This window comes from Eschscholzia californica, unplaced genomic scaffold, assembly GCF_041429995.1.
Source record: "Eschscholzia californica isolate CP2 unplaced genomic scaffold, dmEscCali1.0.p SCAF_5, whole genome shotgun sequence".
In the NCBI taxonomy this organism is placed as follows: domain Eukaryota; kingdom Viridiplantae; phylum Streptophyta; class Magnoliopsida; order Ranunculales; family Papaveraceae; genus Eschscholzia; species Eschscholzia californica.
In genome coordinates this window covers 45526373-45547355 of record NW_028238472.1, presented here as the reverse complement: position 1 = coordinate 45547355, position 20983 = coordinate 45526373, and the positions used below count along the sequence as shown (strand labels likewise).

At 35.8% G+C, this 20983-nt stretch overlaps 2 protein-coding genes across 7 annotated transcripts; one reads left to right on the top strand and one right to left on the bottom strand.

Moving 5' to 3' along the window:
- Positions 1–1791: 1791 nt before the first annotated feature.
- On the top strand, positions 1792–14247 carry LOC147539695 (GPI transamidase component Gpi16 subunit family protein). 6 transcript variants are annotated; one of them, XM_086642642.1, is made up of 9 exons: positions 7590–7773; positions 9938–10050; positions 10160–10302; positions 10476–10578; positions 10668–10923; positions 11428–12690; positions 13042–13191; positions 13275–13455; positions 13840–14247. In XM_086642642.1, exons 5-9 carry the CDS (start codon positions 10711–10713, stop codon positions 14022–14024), a joined length of 1992 nt encoding a protein of 663 aa, XP_086498768.1. In that variant the 5' UTR covers positions 7590–7773; positions 9938–10050; positions 10160–10302; positions 10476–10578; positions 10668–10710; the 3' UTR covers positions 14025–14247. The 6 variants fall into 6 exon arrangements, with proteins under 6 accessions (XP_086498770.1, XP_086498771.1, XP_086498766.1 ...); XM_086642643.1 differs by having other exon boundaries at positions 7662–7773; positions 10166–10302; XM_086642644.1 differs by lacking the exons at positions 7590–7773; positions 9938–10050; positions 10160–10302 and adding exons at positions 1792–2014; positions 2299–2388.
- A 1908-nt stretch (positions 14248–16155) lies between these two features.
- LOC147539694 (Leucine-rich repeat protein kinase family protein) lies at positions 16156–20311 on the bottom strand. Its single transcript, XM_086642639.1, has 2 exons — positions 16957–20311; positions 16156–16829 (listed from the first exon to the last, which is right to left on the bottom strand). Exons 1-2 carry the CDS (start codon positions 19292–19294, stop codon positions 16510–16512), a joined length of 2658 nt encoding a protein of 885 aa, XP_086498765.1. The 5' UTR covers positions 19295–20311; the 3' UTR covers positions 16156–16509.
- Between the last annotated feature and the right edge of the window lie 672 nt (positions 20312–20983).

Here is a 20983-nt window from a genome sequence, read left to right as displayed (position 1 = left end):
CATCTCCAAAATTAACCCAGAGCAGGGCTTAGGCGCATAAGATGCTTGTGATTGCAGAACGACACGACACTTTAATGTTATTTGTGTCGAAGTAATTTCAAAAGGAAGAAAACAATTTAAAACTTTATTGAAATTGTTTACACCACTCAGTAGTATTTAGAAGTTTGTATTAAAAACTTTAGTATAAACTACAAGTATTAGTGACTACTGTATTACTGTATACACACTTAAAAAAGTCAAGTCAATGTCTGGAAGACCTTATAATTTTGTGAAGAAAATCACAAAAATATATATTTCTTTTATCTTTTCACAACATGTATTTGGACATGTTGTGAATTATTAGTATTTTCTTAAGACCACGACTTTGGAGAATAAAAAAATCTAAAGAGAATAAAAATGTTCTATAAAATTGGTCGATGAGATTGATTTTGTCATATAGGCCTGCTAATATTAGGAGTTAAAAAAAAGAATTAGAATATCTCATAAAAGAATTTAGAAGAAACGTTTATAAACTAAAAAAATCTTTCTAGGGATCTAAACCCTAAACTCCTTCGAAATGTTTTTTCTTTTCTTCATCTTCTTCCCCAAAACTTTGTTTTCTTCTAATAATTAAATCCTAAGACACAAGGTGAACAAACCTAATATATTTAGAAGTGATGTTTTAGTACTAAAAGTTTGCGGAAGCTATCGAACCTATCCTAAAAAATTGATCCGATTATTAAATTAATCGAAACGCTATGCCAAAACTAGATATGCAAACAGAATTAACGAGGTTTAGCTTAAAGCCTACGTCCTCGGGCGAACAAGAAATCTTTATTGAATGATAGATGAAGACGACTCACACAACCCACAAGTTCGTCCCAAGATGGTACCTTATAGAAATTAACCTTCTATACTAGATCTTCGACGACCGAGAAATTAAACTCCGCTCAAAACAATGAATAAAATTTCTCTCTCAGTTGCTCTCCCTCTCTAGCTATCACTCTATGTTGAGTAGTTGTGTGTTGTGTTGTGTTGTTGTGCTTACAAAGCACTCAAACCCCCTATATATAGTATAAGCCGACTACTACTATGTCCCAAAATTGGAGACCGACTCCAAATTAGAAAATTAGAAACCAAACTTCAATTGGATTCTTCACCTCACCAACCGACTCCAATCCTCACCAACCGACTCTTCATGCTGAAACCGCCTCTCACCTGATGAAAAATATGTTTTTAAGACTCGAAATTAACTAATTTCTAGGGTTTAAAATGTGTTTACCTCTCTTGGAGAGGATTGCGTTGGACGTCTCATAGAATATGTAAGAAATGTTAAAGAAGTAAAGGTAGTAAGGTAGGAGATATTAGAGGATTAACTAATTTATAGGGTTTAAAATATTTTTCCTTCTTTATCTCTCTAACTTTGTTTCTGATATTAGAGAAGTAAGGGTAGTAAGGTTGGAGATTTGGGAAAGATAAGAGGGAAGAAATGACTTAAAAAAAATAATTTTTTTACTTAAAGTTAATTTTTCTAAATTGTAATATTTTTTTGTATTCCGCATAGAAATATATGTCTTGAAAATTTATAAAGAAACATAGATAACCCGATAACATTTTTATTTATTCTCCAAAACCGCGACCTTTTTTAAACATATGACCCGATCCAAACCGGCCGAACTAGAGTTTGGCGACCTCGATTCCAGACTAGACAACGATATATGTATCAACATTCAACAGACCCACCAGACCTGACACCATTTCAACCTGGACTCAGTAGCATGGGTTAAAGCCCAGACAAACTTGATAAGCACCAATGGTGGATCACGAGGTAAAAGTTAAGGTCACTCACCAACCGATATGGAGTGATGATACTTGAAACAAAACCAACTCTAAAAAATCTTACCACTCTCTCTAAGTTGAAGAAATTGGTATCGACCTGAAATACTAGTTCCGGCAGAACTTCTGACCTTTTTTTATATTCCTTTGAAGTTTCTACCCTTCAACCACATTTACGATCTACTAATTTGGAGGAAAGGTATGTTTTCTCTCTCTAAAACGATTTTATTCACAATCTTCATTTTGGTTATTAGTTCTATTTTCTCGTCTTGGGAAAATTGGTTAATGATTATTAGGGTCTAAGAATTAGGTTTAAGAGATCAGTAATTAGGTTTCAAATAATAACTTCCCCAAAAGTTATACATTTTGATTTTATTTCAACAATAGTGAAAACCTAGTGAAAATAATGAAAGAAAGAAATCTGATGTTATTTCAACAATACAGAACCTGACTAGATTATTTTTTGGATATTGGAATTACAAGAAACCGCTTCCCTTACCCTAATCCATCAAAACAGTAGAGAGAAAGAAGGAAGTGATCATCCTCTTCTTACATTTGCTGCCTTAATCGAAGGTAATTTTTATTTTATTTCGTTTTCATCATCTTCTAGAGTTTTCTCTTCATTTCTCGTACTTTAGTTTTCCTTTCTGTAAGGCAAGCCTAAGTGAGTTGAGGCAACACGAGAAGCTTGTTTCCTCGCCTCACGCCTAATACAACATAGCAAGAGAATTTTGGAATATGCAAATTCATTAGCTTATAACACTGAATGTTAGCAGAGAATTTTGGAACCCAAACACCATAAAAAAAACTAGTTTCGAACATTTATTTCTAAAAGTTTAAGTGAAAACAGATTTAGATAATGGGCATTATCCATTGGTAGACACAGAACTCTAAGAGAAATATCATACCCTCATTCGGAATTTAGTTTAAAGTTAGGCAATTCTTAAGGATTCTTGCATCATAAAATACAACATGTGCAGTTTAGCTCTGAATCATTTGTATAGATACATAAAAAAATGGAATATGCGTATACATCATCTAAGTATCCATCATATCTCTTGTTGATGAGGGTGCACCAATGTTTAAAAAGGCGTATGAGATGCATATCGATGCGCATGGCTTAAGCAAAAATATAGGTGTACCACATCAAAACTTACACCGATCTATACATTAGAGGGGTGTACGCATCAACAGCTGTGAGTGCTCACCCGTTCTCTTAAATGACAAATCAGAGGCAAAATACGGGTTCTTCATTATTGTTGCTTTGATTGAACTCATACTATTTCCTTATGCTTGTACTGTAAAAGGTTCAGGTAGACATCTTATAAACATATGTTTCATTGATTATGATCTTTCTGATTCTTCCTTATGCTTGTACTGTTAAAGGTTCAGGTAGACATCTTATAAACATATGTTTCATTGATTATAATCTTTCTAATTCTGGTTGGGAGAAAGAGTTGCTAGTGGAAATTTTTGGGAAAAGCAGTGTCGAAACCAAGATTACAAGTCGGGGGATGACTTGGAGTTACTAAAAAGTTTTTATTGAACTTAGTAGAATTTAAACTTTGATCTGTAAATGCATGAGTACTTGTAAACTATAATTTAAAATCAATTTTCAGTAAATATGATAGCATCTGAATCATTCATCTCTCATATATCTTATTTTTCTAACTCAACTTTTAAAATGGTATTGGGCATATCATAATGATGGAATAACAGTTCAGTGAACTGCGATGGTGTTTGGCCATGGAAAATACCGAAATCTTGACATGGATTATCTATAGCTTCAGCTTCTGACTTTCTATTAACAACACGACAACTGGTAAGCAATTCAATAACTCTCCAATCTTCTCAATATCAATCTCAATCTCTACATCTTTCCGGTTTGTAACATACCCTTTGTTTTCAAAGGATTCTGAGTTCCCCTCAAGGATTCAGTTCTGAAGGTCTATCAATGGTGTTTCTTCAATCCACTGTGTTAATTGCTCTCCTGATATTATTTTGCTCAGGTGGATCAAATGAAGATAAAGAATTTTCCGAGGAACTACTTTTGAAACCTTTACCAGATTGTAAGCTCCTTGCACATTTCCATTTTGATAGCAGAACTCCTTCCGCAACAATCAATGGTCATCTACATCGTCTCAAGCATCCGACACCTATCATCTCAGCTTCACCTCCGGACATTAGGCATAGGAGCATCCGTCGTGTCATAAGCTACCTTAACTCCGTATGGCAACATAGAACATCAAAGTCTGGCCCCTTGAATATAATCCTCCTTATGGAATAGGACAGCACGTCGCACGCCTCGACATGGCATGAGAACATGCATCAACCAATCCAAAGGAACCCGCAATATCCTATCTCCAGGTACTGTCCCAAGCCATCTCCTATGACAAGGGAACCCGTGCAATATGCTTCTCTCACATATGCTAGGCGGACCCCATGAGTTGCGCCATGAGGATGCTCACTTTCGTGCACACTAGCTAAGATGGGCGAGCCTCCATCCACGAGGTCTTGGCATATGCAGGATGCATATGAGGAAGGGAGACCACCCCCTCCTATAGTGCAAACTTCTTGTTTAGCCTATTTCCACAAGGAAATATCAATCCTTTCAACCAATCATACTCGCTCTTAACTTAGACTTGAATGCACCTCCGTGCATGCCTCTAGGAAGTTTCTGGCCCTTCGACCCCATATTTGGCCCTCCGCCCCCATATTTGGCCCTCCGACTTATATGCCTGCGTGCCATCCTAGCACTTGTCACGCCATATGAATCTCCAAGAATATGGTCGTGACACCTGAGCAAGAAAAGGCGTCCGCCCAAGCAAGGAGAATTCGTCTCCAAATGAGGCGACGCCCTTAAGGACATGTCGCTTTGAGCGTCTAGTCGTGCTTGGGCGACGCATTCGACAACATAGACTACATGAAAGCAGTGTATGGGGAGATGGTTTTTTTAGCCATTACAAGAGATCCAAATTGATTAAGAGTCCGTTTGATACCTAGTAAAAACAAGGTGGAAAGTCGATTTCAACTATTTGATAGGAACAAAGTGTGAAAATCAAATTCTGATGAGTAAAAAAGGTTGGAAAACATTTCAAATTATTTTACCACATAATTGATGGTAAAATGTATTTCTCACTGTTGGAAAACACAAATCTTTCTCTTACCAACATTCTCTCTCCCCTCTCACACACGACCAGCAACAAGCAACAGTGATGTGTAAAATGGAAGCTGATCGTATTCACCCTCTCTCTCTCTCTCTCTCTCTCTTTCATATAACCCTCGATTTCTTCTCCTCTAACCAAATCATTTCTTCTCCTCTCCCTCTATCATATTAACCGTAGGAACTTCATGTTGATTTTTAGATCGAAATTATCTACTACATATATGTGTTTGAAGAACAATATTATTCTTGGGTATAATAAAATTGAAGAACAGATTTATTTGAACAACAAATTTATTTAAAGAACATATTTTTGGGATTAGAAAATTGAAGTACACTTCAGATTATGCTTTATGACTTTCTTCGCTGATTTATTAATATCAGAAATCTCTCTCTCTTTAGATCGACTAATATCAACGAACTCTCTCTTTAGATCGACCAATATCATCAACTTTCTTCTCAGATTATGCTTCAGGTGAACCATAAATGATTTAGAGTTGCAATCAACAATGTGGGACTTTAGGGTTTTTGGAAGAAGAATTTACGATATTTTGAAGGCACTCCACCATTTCTCTACAACCTTGTCAAACACTTAAAACTTAAAAAAAATGTTTCCGCGACAATTATTTTCACACGTATCAAACGGACCTGGACCCTAATTTTTAAAGAGAAATAATGAAAAGGAAGAAAAAAATTGGATACAAATTACCAAGGTTGCTGACTACACGTAAAAGCAAAATAGGATTAAAAATGTTAACGTTGACGGGAAACGAAAGAAAATGGGTGATAGAGACATTTTCTGTAAATTAGAAAGTCAGTCAGGGTTCACCACCCTTTAGTGCAGTGATTGGACACTCCCTCTTAAGTCTTAACCCCAAGAGATTTTGGGATCGTGTCTTAGTGGAAGCAGTTTATCATTAATATCTCATGTAGCTTATGTAGGGGTGGCAATTTGGCCCGAACCGACGGGTTTTTTCCCAAACCCGCCCCTAATGGGACGGGTTTTACCGTCCCGTTAATTAAACGGTTCGGGTTTGGTATGAAGTTTAAAAAAAACTAATCGGGTTCGGGGCGGGTTTGGTATTAGATAGTAAACTCCGCCCCGAACCGATTAGTATGTTATATATTAAATATTTGTTTTATTAAGGTTATGTTTCTAGAACTTTAATCTTATATTATCAATTTAATTATTTTATGTTTTATATTATTTAAGTTGTTGTAGTGTTTATGATTGATAAACTCAAAGTCTTACGAAATTTTGCTAACAATTGTTATGTTACTTCAAACTAAAATAACTTTTGCGAAACAAAATACTTTGAACCCGACCCGACCCGACTCGTTTTATATTAAACGGGGCGGGGCGGGTCGGTAATGGTTTAGCAATTTTTAATTGGGACGGTTATGGTAAAACTCGTTTACTAACGGGACGGAATTGGGAAGGGAATGAACCGTCCCAAACCCGCCCCGTTGACATCCCTAAGCTTGTGCAATAAATAAAGTAGATTTAGGAATAAATGGGCTTACAGGCCCCTTAGGATGGTCATATGGGCCTTTAGGGTCCAGAATGTCTTAATTGACAGTTATATTACTTATCCAAAATCACGATGTATGTCATTTAAATGTTATGACTCTTGAAGTCCAACATAAAAAAAATTGTTATAGACTTGGGAGTCATTGGGCAAAAAAAACTTGTTTCTATTTCAATGAGCATGACCGGAATATATGCATTGACAGGTCAGTCGGACAAATTATTTCAACCCGACCTTGGTACGGGGGTTGAAATGAGGATTGATTTGATAAGCACCACTAGGGGATCGGGAGGTGGAAGTTAAGGTCACTTACCAACTGATGATACTTCAAACAAAACCAACTTTAGAAAAGGAAGAATTACTGAAGTCCTCATGTTTTAAAAACGTCTTTACATAAATTTCCATGTTTTATTTATAATTACATAAATCTCCTTGTTCTGCCAAATTTAATAGAAAATTACAGTTTGTGAAGGGTGAACTAATACCAAGCCCATCCTATCCTATATATTAAAAACAACTCAGTCGTTACGTGAGGTATAAGTCTGACCGTTCATTTTTGTTTGGAGTTTGATATAGATCACATCCGACGATCAATATAAAATCCTCTTTTTTGTAATTCGAATCAAAACAAAATGGTATTAGTGTCAATAATTAAGTTCCAACTTCAACTACCATTAGACTTCTATACACTCATTTGTATAAGATATTATCAAATATGAAGATTATTAATATAATTAATGTTGATAATTTGCAGGAAAGAATTTCAGAAACTAGTGGGGAGGAAGAGAAATTAGTGGAGAGAAAATCGGTTACAACATCCCAAAACTACATAAATCACTTTCCCTCACTGCCTCACATATTTTTCTCCACTAAATATGGTTTTATTTCGCTTTCCTCTTGTCCGGAACTTGCTCTATTAATTTGGAATTTGATGTATGAAGATTACTGATATAATTAATGTTGATAATTTGCAGGTAAGAATTTCAGAATGTTACGGCGCGTCCGTAGGACGCGGCGGAAACCTAGTGTGCTAAATAACGACTCTTCCGGACACCAAAAAGTTGGGTCGCCTTCGATTGGATGCAGGGGCGTTTATAACATTAATCATCCTCTTCCTTACTAACTAGAGGCTAGAGCAATCAAGGGATTTCCCCCCACCTGAAATCCCCAAATCAAGAACAGGGAAGAACGTGTGAAGACTAGGGTTTCATTCGAGAATCAACTTGGGTAATTTCGGACTCCATCAGAAGAATCTCTCTTCTCCAGGTACTCTCTCTCTCTTCGTACTCCATTGGAACGGTTAAATTTCGAACCTGAAAAAGAAATCGAAATCCTTAGTGGGTTTGAAAGGAAATCGTCTTCTGAAAAATGGGTTTTTAGAATCTTGATATTAATGATGGGTTTTGTTAATATCGATAGTAATGAACTTGAATGTTGGTTTAATCAGATTCTACCTGTTTATCTGAAAGAGACATCAGTTTTTAAAAAATTTCGACCTTTACCAGCAGCAATGTTTGGAGCTGGGGCGTTTGTTGATTTGTTTAGATTGTTTTCTTTAGTGAGAGAAAAAGGTGGATACAGTTTGGTTTCTGAAAATGGGTTATGGGTTTAGTAGCAAATGAAGCTGGATTTGTGTCTGAAGTTTCATCATCTCTGAAATTGTTTTACTTCAAGTATTTCTTTACTTTGGAGAAATGGGTATCTCTTTCCGATTGAGTTCATTATAATTCGAGTTCATATTACAGAATTTGTACTCTGAAATTGTTTTCTAAATCACTAGTCTAGGCTTCTCTATTTTGTGTACTTCAAAATTTACACTCTGAAATTTTATATATATTATCCATTTGATACTCTGAAATTGTCTGAAATTTTATACTACTGTTCTCGAACCTGGTCCTGTATCTCTCTCATCTCTTAATGAATTTCATAGGTTTAAATAGAAAAATGTAAGGCTCAAAAGGATTAAAAAAAACGGTCAAAAAACGACTCTATTTTGGTTTGATCTTGTCCCTTCATTTTGAAAACCTAGTGTAATCTGTAAATGAGTTAGTAAAAGGTGGTGTAAAATGTAAAGGGGCAACAAAATAATATTGAAAGTTTAAAGTTAAATCTAACAAAAGTTGGCGAAAAATGTAATAGTAAATAAAACATGGGATTTATGTAAAGACTTTTGTAAAACATGGGGATTTCAGTAATTCTCCTTAGAAAATATTACTACACAACCACGCTTTTCTCTCTCTCTAAGTTGTGCTCGACTTGAAATCCCAGTTCCGATAGAACTTCTGATCTCATTTTACGATCTATCATTTTAAGGAAAGGTATGCTTTCTCTCTCTGAGATGATTTTATTTTACAATCTATTTTTTCATTATCACTTCTTCTATTTTTCTCGTCTTGGGGAAATTGGTTAGTGATTATTAGGGTCTAACAATTAGGTTAAAGAGATTAGGAATTAGGTTTCACATGATAGCTTCCCCCAAAGGTCATACATTTTGATTTTAATTCAACAATAGTGAAAAGTAAGAAAGAAGTCTGATGTTATTTCAACAATACAGAACCTGACTAGATTATATTTTGGATATTGGAATTACAAGAAACCAATGTTGTTGAAGGCGTTTATCCCTCACTTCCCTTAGCCCTAATCGGTCAAAACAGTAGGCTAGATGAGGGGACACAAGAAGCTTGTTACCTTGCCTCGCCTCATGCCTAATACATAGCAAGAAACATAAGTTCATAGATATGGATAGCAAGAAACATGAATTTCGAATAGTTTAAGTGAAACAAATTCAGATAATGAGCATTGCCCATTGTTTATGAATTGGTTTCCACTTATTTTTTTTGTTTATGAAATATGAATTGGTTTGCACTTATGAATTAGAGATTACGAAATATGAATTGGTTTGCACTTATGAATTGGTGTACATAGGATGATACATAAAAGGCAGGTACTGCCTTTCTGTGAGGCGCTCACTTAGGCGACCTGAGGCGACTCGAGAAGCTTGTTGCCCCGTCTTATGCCTAATACAACATAGCAAGAAACATAAGTTCATATGTTTGGATTTGGATGTTAAACTTGCAAATTCATCAGCTTCTAACATTCAATGTTAGCAGAGAATTATGAATTACAAATACCAAAAAGGGCTAGTTTCGATCATGCATTTCTAATAGTTTAAGTGAAAAGTGAAAACAGATTTAAATCATGAGCATTATCCATTGGCAGACACAGATCTATTTGAGAAAGATCATACCCTCATTCGACATTTAGTTTAAAACTAGGCTACTCTGAAGGATCCTTACATCATAAAATACAACATGTGTAGTTTAGTTCTAAATCATCGGTATAGATACATGAAAAAAATGGAGCATGCGTATACATCATTTAAGTATCCATCATATCTCTTGTTGATGAGGGTGCACCAATGTTTAAAAAGGCGTATGAGATGCACATCGATGCACATGGCTTAAGGACAAATGTAGGTGTACGGTGTACCACATCAAAACTTACACCGATCTATACATTAGAGGGGTGTACGCATCAGCAGCTGTGAGTGCTCACTCGTTCTCTTAAATGACAAATCAGAGGCAAAATATGGGTTCTTCAATTGTTGCTTTGATTGAACTCATAATATTTCCTTATACTTGTACTGTTAAAGGTTCAGGATGACATCTTAGAAACATATGTTATATTGATTATGATCTGAAAGAGTTGCTGGTGGAAATTTTTGGGGAAAGCAGTGTCGGAACCAAGATTTCAAGTCGGGGGATGACTTGGAGTTACTAAAAAGTTTTTATCGAAGTTAGTAGAATTTAAACTTCGATCTGCAAATGCATGTAGTACTTGTAAACTATAATTTAAAATCAATTTTCAGTGAATATGATAGCATCTAAATCATTCATCTCAAATATATCTTATTTTTCTAACTCAACTTTTAAAATGGTATTGGGCATGTCATAATGATGGAATAACAGATCAGTGAATTGCGATGGTGTTTGGCCACGGAAAATACCGAAATCTGGACATGGATTATCTATAGCTTCAATTTCTGACTTTCCATTAACAGCACGACAACTGGTAAGCATCTCAATAACTCGCCCATCTTCTCAATATCAATCTCAATCTCTACATCTTTCCGGTTTGTAACATACCCTTTGTTTTCAAAGGATCCTGAGTTCCCCTCAAGGATTCAGTTCTGAAGGTCTATCAATGGCGTTTCTTCAATCCACTGTGTTAATTGCTCTCCTGATATTATTTTACTCTGGTGGATCAAATGGAGATGAAGAATTCTCCGAGGAACTACTTTTGAAACCTTTACCAGATCGTAAGCTCCTTGCACATTTTCATTTTGATAGCAGAACTCCTTCTGCAACAATCAATGGTCATCACCATCGTCTCTTTCCCAAAGCCATTTATCAGCTGGTATGTATTCATCTTTCTTCAGTTGGGGCTATTCCCGTGATTAAATTTTGATATTATTTTATTGTGAACTGATTAGGTTTGAACTCTTAACACAATATATACATACATACATACATACATACATACATACATACATACATACATAGGGTTTTAATGACTTAGAAGTTGAGAATTAAGAAGTAGGGGGTTTGAGCTTGACTGCGGTGGGATTTATTCCTAGAAGTACAGAGTTTTAGGAAATCATTAGCACAATTATTAGTCATATGCATTTGTTTTTATTTTTTGAAATTTAAATTTTAAATTTTGGGGAAAGTTAAATTTTGCAATTCTCTGGGACTGATAGAACTTCTGAACGAAATCAAATTCATTTTCCGTTGCGTATGAATGCTAGTATATGAATGGTTTCCTATTCAGTGTAGATGGAGTGTCTTAGATCCCCTACTACATATGCAAGTTGCAAGATAATTTGCACCCTATTTACTGAACTATTAATGCTTTAACCAGGTCCAAAAATTTCGTATCCGGGAAATGGAGTTGTCGTTCACACAAGGTCGCTGGAACTACGAAAGATGGGGTAGTGCTGATCCTATGTCGAGCAGCAACGCTAAGCCTCCCGGAGTTGAGTTGTGGGCTGTCTTTGATGTTCCACCTGATCAGGTTGATGCAAACTGGAAAAATTTAACCCATACTCTTTCAGGTCTCTTCTGTGCTTCAATCAATTTCCTAGAGTCTTCTGCTGCTTATTCTGCTCCTGCTTGGAGCTTCCGGAAATTTTCAGGCGGTTTGAGATACGGTGCATTGCCTCGAGAAGCGGTTTGCACTGAGAACCTAACTCCTTGGTTAAAGTTGCTTCCGTGTCGAGATAAAGCTGGGCTAGCTTCAATACTTGACAGGCCATCTATCTATAAAGGTTTCTATCATTCACAGAGATTAAGATTACTTTCTACTGACATTGGTTTGGAGGAGGCTTCGGAACCTGGCATAGTACTTGAACAGACACTTACTATTGTTGTTCAGCCTCCTACACCAAGAGCTAGCATGACGTATTCAGATGGGAAGCTTCTACAACCAAGTTGGTCTATTAATTCAATTTTTGGAAGAAAGATCAATGGGAAATGTGGTCTTGCCAAGTCTAGCAATATATTCCTTGAACTTGAGAGTGGTTTAGTTTCTGAGCTTAGTATGTTAAGTGGGGAGGATGGAAAAGCTGCAGTTCACAGTCTAACCTCAGAAGATTCCTGGCAGAACCCAGGTTTTGAATTGTCTGTAAAACCACATAGAGTGATTGTGGAGGTGGGTGGCTTCAATAGTAAACACACGTCCATTATGTATGAATACTCCGTTGGCAACTTGGATGATGATGAGCAATTGGATGTGGGTTTTGTATGGAAGCGACCCATGATTTGGTCATGTCTCCATTCACCATTTCATACTAGTAGGTTCTTAATTGGAAGTGGGAATCAGAGGGGCTCAATTGCAATTTCTTTCAGATCGTCAGGATCCATTGAAGGGTTCAATGGTGAGGATAATGCTCAAGATGAGTGTAAGGTGCGCGTTGATATTTTCCAAGTAGTCCCTTGGTATGTTAAAGTATATTTCCATACTATACAAGTGTTTCTAGATGGACAGCCTGAAATGCTAAAGAATATCATGGAGAACATGCATGTCTCGCCTTCAGAAGACAAAGTATCACCTGGAGTGATGGAGATGGCTCTAAAGTTTCCTTGCAGTGTGAAGTCAGCCACAATACTCTTAGATTTTGATAAGGTATGCTTAGCACTTCTAAATTTTCTTTAGTTTGGTTGGTATTTTCTTTTATATATAGTTATTTTGATGCAAAGTTTGAAAATTCCAGTTTATTACATTCCTTTAAAGATAGAAATTTTCTTTTAAAATCCGACTCTTCCATGAATAACCCAAAATATATCCAATCTGTGCCACATAGGCATGTTCATCAATACTGTGGTGTTTGTTCGTATCTAACACTTTGACTTATATGTATGCTACTACAATTAGGTTTGGATTTTTTTTCAAGAAACCACATTAAAGTCCTGGTCAATCAGATGATCATGTTCTTATCGTTTGATGTATAATTTCTTGTTTATACATTTTTTGTAGGGTTTCTTACACATCGATGAATATCCTCCAGATGCTAATCAAGGATTTGATATTCCATCAGCTGCAATTAGCTATCCCGATTTCCAACCGAGGAAGTATTTTGTTGAAGAGAACTCCTCAAACGTGTCAGGAATGTTGCTAAAATTTCAGGTACTATTTCCAATTACTGCCAATTACTGTTTACTTGCTTATTTTGTTTCCCTCATCCTTTGATTGGTTAAATATGTATGCAGGAAAAAAACCCTATCATTTCCTACACGGAAGTATTACTCGTGCCTTTGGCTACTCCTGATTTTAGCATGCCTTACAATGTCATAACAATTACATGCACGGTATTTGCTTTATATTTTGGCTCTCTACTAAATGCATTAAGAAGACGAGTTGGTGAAGAAGAAAGGTTCTTAAAAAACAAAGGTAATTCAATGTATCTCCTACTTGGTAAATATCGGATAGTCACTTGTGAGACCGACTCAAGAAAAACCCGTTCTTCTATATCATATGCATATGACTTAAACTTAACATCAATGAACCCCTCCCACTTTTCTAGGAAAAATATTTTATCGAATTATGGTCCTAAGCACACGTTTATTTGGTTCTCATGTCTTGGGTTGTCCGAAAACGAAGCTAGTGATAGAGTTCATTGTAGATGCCAAGTTTGACAGCAGTAGGAATAAATTGCTAAGAAGCACTACAAAGACTAGACTTACAATAAATGTCAGCCCGTTCCGTGTTATTATCTGCTACAACGTCCTTTAGGCCTTGATGTCTAAATTTTCGTTTCTCATTTTCTACTTGCAGATGCCAATCAAATCCGTCTACTTCCTAATCTCCTTTCTAAGATATCAGCCAAGCTACGAGGGAAACAAGAGGAACCTACTCAATCATCTCCGTCGTCATCATCACCTTTACTAGGTCCTAAGCTAATACTCAAAATCATATTAGTAGCTGGGACTGCGGTTGGTTGGCATTACTATTCTGAGTGACTGTCGAAAGTAGGGACACACAGGTATTCTCCTGTACAATATCTGCTCAACAGAACATAATTGTAATTTAGCAATTTGTTTCAAGAATATTTCCTCGCCCATTGCATCTATTTGTTCTGTTCGTAGTTTTGTTAATTTCTGCGTTTTGAGTTGTTAATTCATTATGTAGTTGCGGAAACTCTTGTCTTGTGAAATGCTCATTATTCATCGATATTACCTAAAACACAAAGCGTAACCAAATTATGTTCATATTCACCGAGATTACCCAAAAAAAGTCATTGCTGTTGGTTGGAACCGTAGAAAGAGAACTGTCTACATGCTATGTTTAGAAAAAGACTAATCGGTGTTGTCTTTTAGAGGTTAAGGGTTCAAACTTCGTTAAGAGCTCCACTATAAAAACATAAAGAAAAAGCAACAGTTATTTTAAACCCTTAAATCGTACTACTCATGACTTGCCAATGTGTGATTTATTTTGCAAAGCAATTTATATAGAATGGCGATGAATTCGGAGGACATTACTATCGAATAAAAGGTATAAGATTTGCATAGGCTAAAACCATCTCTTGGACTACAATTGATCTATATAATGGAGCAATGACTTGCTAGAAAGTCTTCAGATAGATCCTGGATGAGTGATGTATATGCCATTCTAAAGTGATGAAATGGATAATGGTACTTCGATGGAACGAGAATCTATCTTGGCTGAAGGAATCCTGAAGGAGTTGATTTACAAGTTGGGAGAGAAGTCCAAATACCCGAAAATACACATGTTCTACACTTCTAAGTTCTACCTGGTGGAGTACCAAGATTGGAATCTGAACCAGCCGCTGCAAGCAGCTAGGTTAACATCAAAGCATTGCTTGTGATGTGATAGAGATGACTCGAAACCGAAGAAAACTAATGTAGTAGTTAACAAGGATACAGGGAGGGAGGAGTTAAGAGCTGAACAAGTGTTCCCTAAACCAATCTCTATATATCAATCTATGTTTGGTCTAATATATCAGATACAACTTGTTACAACCCAAAACTCAGTACCGTGTTAAAGTCCGACTAATACATGAGATGCCTCACATCCGACGCGCTAATTTGTAGTCGTGTTAGGTTCGAAAAATACAACAATTGAGAGGGTGTTGTTATTCTGTACTCTATAGTCACAATTTGGATGTCCACAAATTTAACAACACGACAAGCACTATTACATGTGCATTCCGTGCAAAGATGATATCAACGAAAGATATAATACTTGGTTACTTAGGAAGCAATTAGAGTCATGAATTTGACCTAGTTTCAATTCGATCTTTCCTCTTAGATGAACCCATAAAATAGTATTACTTTACAAATATCCAATAGCGAAGGATGTAACCGAAATAATAACTACTCGGGCGAATATTGTAATTTAGAATTTAACAATATCCAGGTTCATAGTGTCTCAATTGAGTAAACTTAAAGTGATATCTTGTTGACCAATCTGCCTAAATAAATGTCTTATAAAACCTAGATCCCTAGTCCATGTTTTGTGCCCACGAAAAAAATACATATACAAGGAATCAAATTCAATAATTCCGTTGAATGGCCAACGACTGTTAGCCCACTTGGTCAGTGCATATACTCTGTAATGCAGATGTCCAAGGTTCGATCTCATGGAAGTGTAAATTCAGGAATATTGAACTTGGGTATAAAATAAAGTAGTTTATGTAAGCTTTAGGACATTTAATTCGTTGGGCTTTAGGCTATTTAATTCGTCGGATTTTAGACTCCGTAGTATTTCAGCAGTTATCGTGCTTATCACATTGTCTCGATGTATTAATGACTTGTACCGACTACGTAGATCGTAGTCGATTTCTCCAAAAAAATAGGAAAAAGAAAATTCAGTTGAATGCATCAAGAATTGCATTCCAAGCAAAAAGGATCCCTCCTAAGAGAGGAAATACCAAACAAAATCAATCTCTACCATTACTATTCCTGACCAAACCGAACAATAAAATACGTATTATCTGTTTAAATGACCTAATGAAACCACTGTTTGACATTATCAGATGCTATAATGTGCAGAAACAAGATCTATTCTGAGTCTATTTGTTAGTTCATGCAAACATGCAAATGATTTGTATATGCATATAGTGAGAGAACATTAATCAAGCAAACATTTAGGATACTTCCCTTTCATGCACAAAGAACCACAAGCGAAGTTCAACTTTGGAAAACATTCAGGGTGTAAGATAGCACCTCCGAATTCATTATCCAATTCGATAAGAACTACAATTTCCTTTCATCTAGTCAAGCCTTATCATACAAGTAGTTCGACTATCGGGACTAACATTAAATAGGCAAAATCACACTTGAACATCAACTCCTTTCTTGAAGGAAATGGACACCTAAATAACTACTAGTCATTCATATATAGCGTAATATAATATATCTTTCATGATATAAGAACCTCACTGTTACTAGATTCATGATATAGTGAACTTCGGAAAAGTGTAATTTACTTGATTTCTTGGAGCATTTCCACCACCTTCTTCATTTTAGGTCGTTTCGCTGGTGTTGTGTCAGTACACTGTAAGGCGACTTTTAGAACTGCGAGCATTTGTTTCCTCCAAGCAAAGGAAACCGTACTTAGCTTTTCGTCCAATATTTGCTCAGGTGTATCTCCTCTTGAAGGTGCAGTATGAACCCATTTCACTAAATCTATCCCTTCACCGAAGGACTCGTCAACTGGTAATTTTGTTGTGAGAATCTCGAGTAAAACAACTCCATAACTATAAACATTTCCCGGTGCTGTAACTTGCATTGTATATGCATATTCTGATTGAAAGAGATAAGAACATAACACATGTAAGAACAAAATGAAGAAAATCTGCAAACTTCATAAGATGTCTAAAAATGAACCGAACATGAAATAGCACTGAAAAGGCGAAATTATATTGGGTACCTGGGGGAATATAACCGAAGGATCCTGCTACAGCGCTGATGCTTGCAGTACCTTTTGATGGATCTAAGAGCTTTGAAATCTCAATCTCCCCAAGTAAAGGTTTGAAGTTTGAATCCAAGAGAACATTACTTGTGGAGATATCGAGATGGATAATGGCTACGTGGTGAAGAAAGGCCAGACCTTCAGCAACACCAATGGCGATTGAGAGTCTTGTTGGCCAGTCTAGTTCGAACTCCATTTTATTAGTTGAGTCGTGAAGGCGTTGAGCTAATGTTCCATTTGGTAAGTAATTGTGTAGTAAAAGAGCAGTCTCTTCGTAAATCACAAATCCGACAGGCCTTACCAAATGATCATGGCAGAGCTTACTCAATCTTTCGAGCTCTCTAATCATCTTGCTCTGATGATGGATTACTGTTCTATCAATGGAGTTCAGTCTCTTCACTGATAAAATCAAACCAGAAGGCATAACTGCCTTATATGTAGAACTAAAAGTTCCAGATGTGAGTTTGTTGGACTCTTTTAAAGTTGCTTTAACGACGGAATCAAAATCTATTGCTTGCTTGAGATTATCGACAAATACGTTTCCAGCTATTATCAATGCTGGATCGGCAATTTTCTCCTCTATGTTTCCTTCATCTTTGACAGCTTTTTCTTGCTTCTCTCTCATCATAAATAGAAGAACGACAATTGATACCGACGTAAAAACTGCTAAACCAGATCCAGTAACAGCTAATATGACCTTGTATGAAACCTTGTGATGGTAAACATGATCCGATCCAAAAGTATTACCACAAGAGGTGCTTAAGGGATCTCCACAAAGCCCTTTATTTCCTGAGAAACTCGAATTTGGACTCCTTTGAAACGGTCCGAAAACAGGTACTTGACCAGTAAACATATTATTAGAAAAATTTACTTGTATCAAGCTCAGCATACCTTTGAGAACCGACGGGATACTCCCAGAGAGCTGATTATTCGAGATGTCCAAGGAAACTAGCTTGTCGAGCTTCCCTAACTCAAAGGGTAGCGATCCATGAAGATGATTGTAACTTAAATTCAGAGCTATCTGCAAATTCTTGATCTGACCAATCTCAGCCGGAATATTTCCAGTTAGATAATTGTTACCCATTTCTAACTCAAGTAGTTTTACGCAGTTTCCAATCTCGTGAGGTATCTCCCCTCTTAATGAATTCTGGCTCAAAAGAAGAAACTGCAATCTTGGCGTGTTACAGATTTCTTTAGGTATTGTGCCATTAAATCTGTTATTGCTAAGATCGAGTTTGCTAATATTCTTGCCCCTAAGGAGAGATTTTGGAATTTCACCAATTAGGCTATTACCAGATAGAATCAATTCCTGCAAGTTTGAAAGCTCTCCGAACTCTGAAGGAATAGTTCCCGTAAATCCATTAAAGGCTAAATTCAAGAGAGTAAGATTAGAACATTGAGAAAATTCTCGAATAACCTCCCCTGAGAGATTGTTATAATCTGCTTCAAAGTATGTAAGACTACTTAAATTCCCAACAGAACTAGGAATGCTTCCAATAAGTCTATTGTTCCCAATTCGAATATTCGATAGGCTTTTACAATTCCCAACAGAAACAGGAAGGTTTCCAACCAATTTGTTCATGGTTAGAACCAGAACTTCAAGCTTCCCAGAAGAAAATATGCTTTCAGGTATGGGTCCTTCGAGAAGATTCGAATGAAGATTCAACAAATGAAGCTCAGAAACTAAACCCAGATTGTTCGGAATTTTTCCTCTTAATACATTCTCATATGCTGCAAAATTTCTCAAGTTCTTAAAGTTTCCAATCCAAGAAGGGATAGTACCATTCAATCTGTTTCCTGAAATTTGAAGATCTTGTAACCTTTCTAGATTCTTTAGTTCATTGGGTATTTCAGATACAAGCAAATTATTGGAAAGATTCAATGATCTAAGATTTATAAGTTTACCCAATTCAGGAGGAATTGAACTACCAAATTCATTCAAAGACAAATCAAGAAACTCAAGTTCAACAAGATTACCTAAAGCAGAAGGAATTGAACCTTGAAGATTGTTATAAGAAAGATCCAAGTGCTTCAGAGCTTTGAGCTCAGAGATTAAAGTAACATTACCTCGGATTTCGCGGTGAGAGAGATTAAGCATTTCCACCATTGAATGATTTGAATTGCAAGTAACACCCATCCAAGAACAATAATTAGAATCATTAGAACTCCACCCAGAAATAACAAGTTCTTTCTTTAAAGACACCATTATCAACTGATCACCATTCTGAGCTACCATAACCTCAATTCTCCACAAAATTGTCATTACCCAAAGAGAAATTTTGCTAAAAGGAGCCATTAAATGTGTTTCTTTAGCAGATAAATCAATTTTTTGAGTGGATTTAGGTAATGAAAGATGAAATTGTCCAGAAAACTAGATTTTGATTTTCTGGGTATCAATGAAATTATTGTAAAAGTATATTAAGCATGAATAGGAAAGCAACACCCTTACTTTTTATGTCTTAATATCAAAATTTCTTGGAGAAGAACCAAATGACCATTAATGGGTTTTCCCAAAACTCTAGCTTTAAATGAAGAAAATTTGAAACTTTACAGCCTAGATCTTTCTTCTATCTTTGCCCCTTTTCACCAAACAACTTGAGCTCATCAACTGAACTCCCAAGCTTCTCACTCTTAAAGGATCAGAACTCAGGTGAAAACTACCTGGGTTCTGGTATACTATTGAGTATAAAAATGAAGTTTTTGAGCTTCAAATCCTAAATGAAAAAGAAACCCACTTCAGATTTCTCAAAAAACCAGCATTTTAAAACTTACCCATCTCTTCATTTCAAAGAGACTACTAAAAAAATTATCATCAAAACTCAAAACCCAGATAAGGAGAAACCTAAAACTTTACTATTCTCTGTTCTTCTTGGTCAGTGTTAAAAGAAAATGGGTAGAAGAAATCCTGAAAAGATGAATAACATCAAGTGTGAAGATGATGAAGAGATAGTGTTTGGTTTGACAGACAAGATGTTTTTCTTTTGTTTACTTTATTTTTATTTTTTTCTTTTGAGTCTGTCTGTATGTCTGTCTTTTCTCTTCAATAAAATAAGACATGGCAGGCTAGGCTAGTAGTACCTTTTGTTAAGCTAAAAATTCCTTTCATGGGAAATTAATGAACAGCAGTAATCAATGAAGATGATTAATTAACTAGTCACCCTAAATGAAATCTTGGTCTTCCACTTGATTACTATCTACTGTATTAATTAAGGTATAATTAATAGTTATCACATGAAAACAATTTTTCTTTATATCTTCCAAAACTACCTTGTAACAGGGAAAAACTTGTAATCAAGTTATATAAATTAAATAAGGTGAATTGTTAGGTGCCCCCAAGTTTAGAATTATAGGGATGAATTTAAAATTTCTGACTCAGAGGAAGGGAAATTATATACCTAAACTTTTTTTTTTTTTTTTTTTTGCAAAACACACAAACACAAAATATTTATATACGTTAAGAATATTAACATATCAAAAACTATAAACGCAATTTACCTCCATGAGAGTTTATGTTTTGAAATGTTAGTAAAGTTGATGCATTGTTAATTTCGATAAAAAAACATTGATTATATTAATATGACCTTTTGTCACGACCAAAGTCATAACAAAGAGTCTATTTTTCAGTTGTAAATTACTCCTTAACCAAAAGTTTGTAGTTAAAGCCATTTGCAATGTTAGTATTGGTTAGGAGCTATATGCCATAGCTGAAGATCATTTGCTATGGAATTTCATTCATTCGCTATGGATTTTGTTCATTTGCTGCGAATGAGAACCGTAGCAAAAAAACTTCAATTTTAAAATGACTATTAACATTTTTTGGGTGGTAGATGTAGGGGGTGCGGCCGCACACCTTGGCACTCCTTGGATCCGTCCCTGGTAGTATGTAGAGTATGTCTAATAAAAAAACAACCTAACATGAAAGTAGGCTAGCCTCTATTTTGATTCAAACAGAACTTGCTTTTATAAATTTCCCAAAAATTTTGTC